The 11,950-nt window shown below is 40.3% G+C and overlaps 1 protein-coding gene across 1 annotated transcript; it reads left to right on the top strand.

Moving 5' to 3' along the window:
* Positions 1-491: 491 nt before the first annotated feature.
* LOC149235661 (uncharacterized) lies at positions 492-1,046 on the top strand. The gene has a single exon (XM_089368623.1). The coding sequence runs from the start codon at positions 492-494 to the stop codon at positions 1,044-1,046; it is 555 nt and encodes a 184-aa protein (XP_089224749.1).
* Positions 1,047-11,950: the final 10,904 nt, after the last annotated feature.

Here is an 11,950-nt window from a genome sequence, read left to right as displayed (position 1 = left end):
GCATCGATCTCAACGGTCTAGACATTCTGGAGCTAGAAACAGCATGCAGAAAAAGGGCTTACGAATCCATCTCAGAGCTCCAACTCGATAAGCTCGAAATGGTTATCTCCAGGGCCTACCATCAACACCAACTTGGGATACAACCAGGCAGTCACTGGGATAGCCACCTGTGGCCAAAAGACTCCAAGAAGAGAGGACGGAAGACAGATCTTCAGCGAACTATCGAAGTAGGAAAAATCCTGGTTGACTCAGGCAGATATGCAAAGTTAACGAAGTACTACAGGCCCTCCACCAGTAGTTGATCAATGAAGCTCATATCCTGGAATCTAAGAGGGCTTAACAGCCCCGGAAAACTACGAATGTTGAAGAACATGATAAAAATGGAAAAGCCTCAGATGTGCTTTCTCCAGGAAACAAAATGTAACAGTTCTACCCTAGAAGAGATACTTTCCAAGGCTTGGCCAGGTTGTCGATCTGTAGCTGTAGACGCCATGGGAGCTTCAGGGGGGCTAGCTATTGTATGGAACTCCCAAGCGGTTACTCTCAAGGATTTTCATGCCTCTCACCACTTCATTCAAGCAGTCTTCCACATCCTGGGTACCAACATTCATGGCAACCTAACCAACGTCTACTTTCCGCAAGACACAGGCAGCAAAATCAGGCTCCTTGATACTATTGAAGTCCTTAGCAACAACAGAAGTCACCCACTATGGATAATGGCAGGGGATTTCAATATGATTACCAATAGCGAGGAAAAGATTGGCGGAAGATATAGATTGGAGCCGGACGCTGCACGCTTCAAAGACTTCATCCAAGCAACTTCCCTCATCGACATGCCATTCTGCAATGGAACCTTCACTTGGAGCAATCGCAGAGCTGGTAACTCCCGTATTGCCTCCAAATTGGACCGATTTCTCATTTCTGATAACTCAGTGCACCTCGGCGGAGACCTCTCAGCGGAAATTCTTGCCCATTCGGGGTCGGATCACTGGCCCATAGCACTGCAATGGAGAAGACCCGGAGATCAGACAAAAAGACCATTCTGATTCGAAAGTTTCTGGCTATCTCACCCTGCATTCAAGGACTTCGTCAAAACGACCTGGGCCTCTTTCCTCCCACCGGAAGGCGCACGGATGTATCAATTTCAACAGAAGTTGAGGTTCCTAAAAAATCAACTAAAAAAATGGAACAGGGAGACTTTTGGAAATATATTCAAGGCGCAACAAGATCTGCAACAAGAACTGGTGAATCTCCAACAAAAAGTAATTACAGAGGGACACTCGGAGACCACCCTGAACCAAGAAAGACTCATCAACAGTCAGATGGAAGCCAGAAGGAAACAGGAGGAAATCTACTGGAGACAAAAATCAAGGGTCAGGTGGCTGAAAGAAGGGGAGCGCAATACAAAGTTTTTTCACAGAACTACGGTGCAGAGAAGGATACACAACTCCATCCCCTTCATCCAAAAACAGACAGGGGAAAGAGTCGAATCGCATGCAGAAATTGAAGAAGCACTCCTGGACCATTTCCAACTTGTCCATAAGGAACCAGCAAATGATAGGCAACCGGCAATTGAAAAAATAATCAGCAATGTGCCAAAAATCATAACGGAGGATCACAATCAGCTTCTTATGAGTCCCATTCTTCCCCAGGAGGTAGACGAAGCAATGAAGCAGCTCAAAGAAGGTAAAGCCCCAGGCCCGGACGGATTTACTACCACATTCTTCCATGCTTTCTGGGATTTGATAAAATTGGAGGTGTGGCAAATTGTTGAGGAATCCAGAACCACACGCTGGCTCCTCCCCTCCCTCAACTCCACTTTTATCACTCTCATCCCCAAAGAGGAGAACTCCATCACGCCTGACAAGTTCAGACCCATTGCCCTATGCAATGTCATCTACAAAGTCATAACCAAAGTCATTGCCAACAGATTGAAGCCCCTCCTACCTATGCTTATATCGCCGGAACAGTCAGGGTACGTGGAAGGGCGACAAATAATGGATGGCATCCTCCTCACGCATGAGATTATCCATTCTCTCAAGCATTCTAAGCAGGCAGGTATGATTCTCAAACTGGATCTCTCAAAAGCCTTTGATAAGCTTAGTTGGTCTTACATTCAGCAGATGTTAAAAGCTTTTGGATTTGATTCCATGTGGATCCGCTGGATCATGAACCTAATAACCTCCTCTCACTTTTCCATCCTGATAAATGGCATCCCCTCCCGCCCTTTCAAGCCCTCGCGTGGTATAAGGCAAGGTGATCCCTTATCCCCCTTCCTCTTTGTTCTGATGGCGGAGGGTCTTGGTAGACACATAAAACATGCCCTCCACTCTCGTCAGCTTAAGGGCATCTCGATTCACCACACCCCTGCCACTTCTCATCAACAATTTGTTGATGATACTATGCTCTATGGTTATCCCTCTGCCCAGGAAGCAGCTCAATTCAAATCCCTCCTCAACGACTTCGCTGAGGCCTCTGGAACCCAGGTCAATACCTCCAAGTCGCAGATTTTTTTCTTTCACACCCCACCTCAGGTCAAATCTGCTATTACTCGCATTCTGGGCATCCCTGCAGCGACGCTGCCCTCCAAATATCTAGGCGCTCCCCTCACTGCCTCTGCCTTAAAACAGCCAGCTTGGAGCACCCTTCTCGAAAAGCTTGAGTCCCGCCTCAACCTCTGGACCTACAGATCTCTCAACCTTGCCAGCCGGGTAGTGCTTATTAAATCCGTCCTTCAATCCATGCCACTCTATCTTTTTTCAGTTCTTGCAGCACCTAAGTGGGTCATAAAAAGAATCAGAAACCTACAGCGCGATTTTCTATGGGGTAGCTCAGCCACAAATCGCAAATGGGCTCTGGTTAAGTGGTCCACTGTTTGCATGCCAAAAGGCAATGGCGGCATTGGCCTTCGGGATCCAGAGCACAGTAACGCTATCATGAATGCCAAGATCTGGTGGCAATGGATCACAAACCCGGAAAAGCCTTGGGTCAAAATCTGGACAGCCAAGTATGCCAACCACAGACCTCCAGAAGAACTCATTAGGTTCACGCCCACTGAGAAAGGGTCTTTAATTTGGAACGCTGCCAAGCAGCACTATCACTTAATCCAACAGCACAGCTTTTGGGAGATTAGGAATGGAAAACTAGCAAGATTTTGGTCTGACGCCTGGAATCAAATGCCCAGGCTAACCAGCACCCTCCCTCCAACTCTATTACCAATCAGACAGGAGCAGCTGCGGGACAAGGTCCATCTTTTCTGGACACAGGAAGGGGAGCAGGGATACAGGAAATGGAAACGAAGTAATCAAATTCTCACCAATGCCAACAGCAAGGAAGCGGAAGACCTTGGGGAAGAATTAAGGAAGCGAAGAATTCGGTATCATGAAGGCCATGACATTCTCAGATGGGGGTATCGACCCAAAGGAACCTACACCACAGCCGAAGCCTACAAGCTGGTTAGTAATCCTCCTCCTTCTACCGATTCATTATGGAGTAATCTATGGGATCTAGGAGCTTGGCCCAAAATTTCCCACTTCCTCTGGCTAGTAGGGCACAAAAAGATCCTCACTTGGGATAGACTCAGAAGAAGAGGCTTTCAAGGCCCTTCCTTGTGCCATAACTGCTTTCAACACGAAGAAACCCTCCAGCACCTTCTAGCTTCCTGTCCACTAGCCAACCAGATATGGGAAAAAATAAGTTTCAGATGCCAAAAACGATGCAGAGCAGATGACGACATCATCAGCATTCTTAGGCAATGGCCAAAAAGCCCCTACAACTGTGAGCTCCTCAACCACTTATGGAGAATCATCCCGGGCATAGCCTTATGGAACATCTGGAAGGAGAGGAATAAGCGCATCTTCAAAAACGCAAGCTCCCGCTTTGAGGAAATTTGGCACAGACTTCAGGGAAATCTTCATGAAACCATGATGCTCAGAACTTGGTCGAAGGAAGATTACCCCTCAACTGACAATGAGCGAAACATCCTCGACAATTGGCAGCTGCAACTGCCACAGGCAGACAACAAGCAGCGATCTTCCAACAGCTCCAGCACAGCAGATAGCTGCTGGAAACCTCCCCCCAACAATTCCTTCAAACTCAACTTTGATGGGGCGTCCAAGGGAAATCCTGGAGCTGCGGGATTTGGAGGAATTCTAAGGAACCATGCTGGCACTCCCTTGCAAGTCTACTTTGGAAATATGGGGTGGGACACTAACAATTCTGCCGAGCTAGAAGGCCTATGGCAAGGTCTCCTACTAGCGGATCAGCTCAATCTCCAACCCCTGATTGTGGAAGGGGACTCCCAATTGCTCATCAACATTGCTATACACTTACAGAATGGATCCCAAGCCAGGAAAATCGCCCCAAGTTGGAGACTAGAAGCCAGGCTAAATATCATGGAGCAATTTCTCAGAAATAACAAAGCCATTTCTTTCAATCACACAAGAAGAGAAGGCAACAAGATTGCGGACCTATTAGCCAATGTTGGGGTTGAAAACAACCAGGTTATCCGCTCAGGATCCATGGCTATCATTCAAAACCAGCAACAAGCACAGGAACTCAATTGCCTCATCCAAAAAGATGCAGGCCACCCGGATGCGGGTGATGGTACAAGTGTTATGGCAAGGCCACATGGCCAGCGAGAGCTGCCACGAGCCAGCCCGTGGAGGAATGAAAGACATGACGCAGGAGGAATAAATGAAGGAGCTCTTGCTCCATTCCGTAATGACATTTATGGTGGTAGGCGGTGAGAGCAGAGCGCATTCATGGCGCTCAAGTTTCAAGAGCACGCCATGGGAATTAAGGTGGGAGCAAGGTTGGTGTTGCGCCATTCTCAGCAAGACCAGCTCGCTGTGCAAACGTGCTGGAACATTCTCTGCCTTCTGGCAGACTCTGGGGACTCTAAACCACCCGCATTGCAAGGGAGAGATAGCAAGGCACCACCTGCCGGTGATGGGAATTGGAACCGTGAAGTGGAAGCTCTGTTTCGAGCAGCCAGTTCCTTCGTCAATATGGCCAGAACAAGAGAACGACAACCATGTAGAAGAGGATCTGGTCGTGGGAGATCTTCTCGCCCTCCAGCAGCAGATGCACACCACCATTGTTGTTGCTATTACTGTTATCGCCGAGTTGGAACTCCCCACCTGCAAGCATCTCAGTTCCTCTTGCAATCCGAATGAGGGACCACCAGGACCGCCAGCGCTTCCAGCATTTGGCACCGCCGTATTCAATTTGGGAAATCTTAAAGCCCATATTTCAGTCCTCTTCATCAGGGACGCAGAGGAGGACCATGCTAGGGCAAGTAGCAGAGAATTGCCCTCTGCGAACCAGACGGACAAGGCTGAGGGACAAGCGACCGATGCAAAAGGAAAGGCGCCCGTCCAAACTCAGACGCAGGAGGCGTCAACGTCCAGAGTGGGAGAAGTTCAGGCAGACCCCCAGGATGGCTATGGATGGGTCCCGATCGTGGAGATGGAGCCGGAGGAGATGGAACCAGAGGAGTAGCTCAACCATCCATCTTCTATTCAGGTCCTGTTTTTTGGTCTTCTGTCTCGGTCGCTTACTATGCATGGGATAAAATGTATGCTTTTGAATGGATCTGGTAATTTGTCTGTAGGTCTTTCTTTGTTTTTGATTCAGTCACTAAGTGTTTTCTGGGAGTTTGCAAATGTCCAAGGTTGCCCCTGCGAGGGTAGTTTTTTGAGTCACAGCCCCTGCGAGGGCATTGTCAAAGTTAAATGATGAATTTTGATAAGGTTCTGAGGCAGCTTGAACACAAATGTAAGCTAATGCCAGCTGCAAACCCACAGTGCCATCGCTGGCCATGGGAAACTAGTTTCACTGCATGTAATTTTACTTTGTACATAATATAATTTCCTAGAGTAGTCTTACTGAGAAAAAAATATATATATATAACATATTTGTAATAGCTATATATTAAGATTCATTCTAGCATATAAATTAAAATAATGATTCCATAAGTATATTTCAATTTAATTAATAAGCACTAAAAATGTAATACTTACAATATAACAAGATTTTTTACCATGCACATTCACTCCCACTATATCACAGATATTATTAAGTTGTAAATAGGTTCTTTTACAATATTATGGGCTAATACATAATAAAAATCACTGATTATTTTATTAATTTAGGCCTAACCATGTGCACACCTATTGAGGTTGTAAATAGGTTTTTTTACAATATTATGGGCCAATACCTAATAAAAATCACAAAGTTTAACACGCCGACTATTCTATTAATTTAGGCCTAACCATGTGCAAACCTGTTGACTGCAAATACATCATAATGTATCTCATTATATAACTATGGGATTACTAAACTCGATTGACATAATAACATGGAAGATACACACTTTGATCACTTACATTGGAAAACAATTACTTTTAGAACAACACCTCTTAACTCATATAGATATAAGAAGACAACACAACAAACCTATCACATTACTAGACACTTCCATTTCTACATTATTTTAACATCCCCTCTCAATGGAGAAATGGATTTGCTATAACATAAATAACAATGCTTGCTTGTCTAAGTCTCAGCTCACTGCAAATACATCGTAATGTATCCTATTATATAACTATGGGATCACTAGGCTCGATGGACATAACAATATAGAAGATAGACACTATGGCTCAGCTACAACTCACTTACATTGGAAAACAATTACTTCTAGAACTACATCTCGTAACCCATACATATCTAAGAAGGAAACACAACAAACCCATCACATTACTAGACACTTCCACTTCTACATTATTCTAACAATACCATGGCTTACCCCAAAAACCATAACCCATTTTCAAAACATTTTATTAATATTTTATTTTAATTTATCTTATAACATTTTTTTAGTTAAATATGAAAGACAAAATGTTATAATTACTTTTGAGATATATATAAACCTCTATATTTGCAACTACTAAAAATATTCAATGGAGATTCCATGGAGATTAAATCAAAGTTTTTAGAAATTAAAAATGAGAATTTTTTCATATATAGATGTGAAATTTACATAATATAAATGATATTGAAATCATTTTAGAGAAATCACATTAGAGATAATTCATCAATGCATTTCGAACCACCTAGTGTGGTTCATCTTTAGGACAAGATCAAATCATTTAGAGAAATTTTGTCCTCGCGATGAATTATCTCTAAGGTGATTCCTTCGAAAAGATTTCAACACAAAAGATATGGCTCCTAGAAGCCTAAATTTAGTTATAAATGATATTATTAACAATTAACATAGATCCATCTTAATTAAGGATCTACTAAATAACACGTGTTGTCAATAAATTTAAATTTGATAAATACCAAATATCATAAAAGTTAGATAAGGAGAGATATTTTAAATGGTTAACTTAATCATAAAAAAATTCAAAACTTCATAAATACGGTAGATAGGTAGATATAAATATGTAAATAATTCATTTCTTTTTTCCATGTAAATATGTATATTTTTTGTTTAATTTATTTAGGTTAGGTAGATATGTACATAATTATTTATTTATTGTTGTCATTATGTGAGAACTCTCATAATAGATTACAAAGCATTAGGCAACGTAATGAATTCCAAATAGAATAATGTTTCTCTCTCATTTTTTTAGAGGTTCAAGATTTATAGGGAATAATTGAGGATGGAAGTTACTTTGGGGGAATTAAACTCCCCAAGAGGTGTTGAGGCTCGATCAATCTTGGTGATAAGCATCTCATTGTGAATAAGAATATCATTGTGGGTGGATCCGTCTTCTTCCATCCAATATAAGGGCTATCCCAGCCTAAGCTCAACCTAGTCACCGAAATTAAATAACACAAATAAGTATGTATTATGTATTGTATTACATTACATAAAATATAAATTGATTTGCATTTTTCTTCTATAATTTAATTAGGATTTTTGGGCATTTTTCCTTATCCACAATTTACTCAAAATTTGGTAGGAATTTGTTCGAATCATGGGTTTGATTTGTAAACTTTTCATAATCCTAGTATGTTTCAACAAACTCTTTATAATCCTAATATCCTAGGGGTTTTAGTAAACTCTTTATAATATTTGTATATCAGGTGTTTTTTAGGGCGTTAAATCTACTTTTCCATTAATTTTTTTTTATTAAATAACAAATCTACTTTTTCATTAGAAAATGGATCTTAACTGGCAAAAAAACCAATATTTCACCAAAAAAAATTCTAACTTCGCACTAAAATACAAATCTTAAAAAATAAAATTCCATTTTTTGATTCAAAGATCTTAAATAAATTGAGGAAAAAAAATACCTCGATCAAAAACCTCAAAACTTAGAATAATTATACAACACTCATTTTTTAATTTTTATAAAATTATAAAATCATTTTTAAAATTAAATATTAGAATCTATAAATAATTATTTTTAACTACATTTAAAAATTATTTGTGTTGGACAACTACTCCACTAAGGGTTGGTGTGGAATGTGAATAGTCACCATAGTCCAAGAGACCACCTGGTATGTAAAGACCAAGTGTCACAAGGAAATGTATAAATGTACATTATTGTGAATAATAAATGCAATAAACGCTTATATTATTTTTCATCATTCCATATATGTTTAACATAGTATTAGAGTTGCAGGAATATTCTTTCCCTACCTAATTATTGTGAGCCTTTGGTTTTGTGGCCTCCTTAAAAATCGAATTGTTGTGTGGTCTTCTTCAAATCTGGCTACCGATCCTACCATCTACCAGTCTTCCATTATTCTATAACCATTATATCTATTCCTCTGTCTATAGTCATGAAATAAAAAAATTGAAGTTTGGTGCTAGGTCTACATGTCCCCAATTAAGTTGTTGCTTACATAGCGTTGGTCTAAGCTTCCTACGCTCTTTCTTTCTCAAGGGTGCCTGGCAGTCACTGCCATAACGTCTCCGCAACTAATCTTTACCAATAACCTTTCCATTCAAGTCTCACCATAGTAGCATAACCTAGATGTGAAGTATAGAATTTTCCGTGTCTTTGATATCGAGAGAGAAACCTTCGCACCCTACTCATAGAATTGTTGCCTTGGATTCCATCTTTCTTGATTGTGTGTATTCTCTGTGAGTGCATTGAGCATGAATACCTTGAAGCAAGACCAGGCTTTGCAAGATTATTTGAAGCTTATGTTTACTTCAGAATTACTCTTTGCGTTAAACTATTATTGAGGAATAGTTTGAACAATCTAACTGTGGCAGAATGTCTATGGAGGGATAACAACAAATGAGTGGTGGGTTGTAAATCAAGGCATATGATGCATGGCAATCCAAAATTCTCATGAAACTGTAGTTGAAATCTAGCTACCATGTTATTTTTTGGAAACCAAGAACTCATTGCTACAGAAAAAATAAAAACCATTTCAACTCCACCATGTTCTCTATGATTTCTGAAATCAACCACATCAAATTTCTTTGAGTTTCCAAGCCAAAGTGACAATGGATATCACCTGCGCATGACAAAATCGAATGCAACATTGAATCACCCCAACATGAACGGTGAACGGTATTGTTGGGAAGTTGTGACTCAATGACTATTATTTTTAGTGCTGCAAACATTGACCGCAGGGATAAATTGAACATTGCGTTGTGTTGAGCACTATATGATTCATATTGTTGTTTGCTTGATGTTGATTCGTTATCATTGTTGAAGGTGCCAAAACTCACCAATCATGCTTTGGAAATGTTGGTGGCCCTCTTCACCAAGCCCTCGCTCATAATCAACTCAAAGTGTGTGGGATTGCATGACAATTGTCATCGTGAAAGCACTTAGAAGGGTTTGAAAAGAATATGGAAAGGTTGAATGCATTGGTTGGATTATGTTGTGTTATCACTGAAACTTGTTGTCAATTTGAACTTGGGATTAAATCCAACATTCATGGCACAAATTTGGCAAAATAAAAGCAATTAGAAGGGATGCTGCAACCTAGGAGGAGCTGCACATTTACAAAGAATATTGCACTCGCATTGAATTGTGAGTGAGTTTTTCTTATTCCTCATTGGTTCATAGTTGTGAATAGAAAATGGCCAAATTTTATGAATTATTAGAGTTCCTGAAAACTTTGATACAACATTCTACTGATGGCATAGTGAAAATCAAGAAGGAAAATTTCTATGATATTAAGACTTGTTTGCACAATGCACAAGAAAAAAATGATTTTTTGCAGCTTGAGAGACAAATACAACAAGAATAGCTACAACAATGGAAGCATCATTCTAAACTTGTTATTTTCAGAACAAGTCTCTCTTTGAGATTGAGACAGATTCCCATAAACTTCCAGAAAATAATGAAGTCATTGGAAGAGCATATTTGCATGCATAAGCAAAAATTTAGTCAACACTTCCTAAGCCAATCATCTGACATTGCGAAGATCTTTTCAACAAAAGGAACATAATAGGTCTTGGATATGACAAGGATGTGTCTAATCAAATTCCAGACTATTCCAAGCCAATCAAATTTCAGAGTGTTGGATTTCTTCATGGAAGTTCATCTTCATAAGTTTCTACTCCTCCTCCTCAACCACAGATTGTAAAATGCCAACACTGCAATTGAGTTGGCCATGTGAAAGAGCATTGTATGAATCTTCACCCGTGCAAACAATGTGGTCAACACACTCATTCTTGAAACATATGCTTAAAAACAAGCCTCCTGCAAGAACACAGATTCACCTTGGATGGGACTCTTCTTAGCAATTGAAGAAGTTATTTCAGTCATATGTCAAAATTTCATCTAAAGTATAAAAAAGTCTTGCAGTTGAGTTTTCTCCATATTCTCACCTTGTATTTGACAAGGGGAATTGATGGTCACATACAAGCTTCAAAGCCACATCAAGTGAGCCTGAGCCACAATCCGAACATGTTACCTAAGGCTATAGCTAGAAACAACCATACCGAGATTCAAAGTTGTAGCCAAAGGCAAAGAATCCCCTAAGCATGCCCTTGGTTGTTGGCCTTCCTTAAACCACTGCAGCTTGTAAACCTCCCTTCTTCTAGGTTGAAGGTATGTGCCTTCAAAACATTAAGTACCACTTCCTCTAGCAGAAGAATTTAGCTTCTTTCCATATTTGGAAGAGTTCCGGGAATCACAATAAGTGTTACTTTGGTTGGTGTCCTTCTTTGAACCACACCAATTTGAAGACCTCGCTTTTTCCAAGTTGAAGATCTCCCTCTTTAAAGTTTTAAGGGGTGTTTCCTCTAGCAGAAGACTTTAGCTTCTTGAAATATTTGGAAGAGTTCCAAACACTGCACTAAGTACTCTAGTGTTGGCGGTCATCCTTAAACTAGCATCGATTGAAACCTCAATTTATCTCACCTTATACCATCATCTCAAAGAGGACATTCAACTTATTATTGTCATGCATTTTGCATTTTTGTATTACAGTTCTCTTCTTGCACTCATATATACCCCTTGGGATTAAGGGAAAGAATGTTGGACACATAATCCGCTAAGAGTTGGTGTGAAATGTGAACAGTGATCGGAGTCCAAGAGACCGCTTGGTATGTGAAGGCCAAGTGTCAGAAGGAAATGTATAAATGTACATTATTATGAATAAATGCAATGAATGTGTATTTTTTCATATTGTATTCGTTTAACAATTTGTTTTAAAATTTATAGATTAAAAATATCATAATAAAAAATAGGTTAAGTGGCTACGACCCTAAACCCTAACCGAAGCAAAGCAATTGGGGTTGAATCGCCAAAAATTTCATAACTCTCAATTCAAGAGCCATTGATGTGCCCTTTCAATGGAATTTAACGATGAAGCTCCGTCAGAAATGACGTGAGATCCAATGGAATTGTTTGTTCATTGTAGATATGGTTTCATGAAATTCCTATTGCTTTGGAAATCCTACGAAATCCTCTTAGTCCCTAAAACATCAGAACCTGCAGCTGTTGTGTCCAATAACATTCTTCCA

Source organism: Pinus tabuliformis, chromosome 8 (assembly GCF_031772625.1).
Source record: "Pinus tabuliformis cultivar Carrire ecotype Pingquan chromosome 8, CPIR1, whole genome shotgun sequence".
Classification (NCBI taxonomy): domain Eukaryota; kingdom Viridiplantae; phylum Streptophyta; class Pinopsida; order Pinales; family Pinaceae; genus Pinus; species Pinus tabuliformis.
The sequence above is the reverse complement of the archived record's forward strand: the minus strand, read 5'-3'. Positions and strand labels throughout refer to the sequence as shown.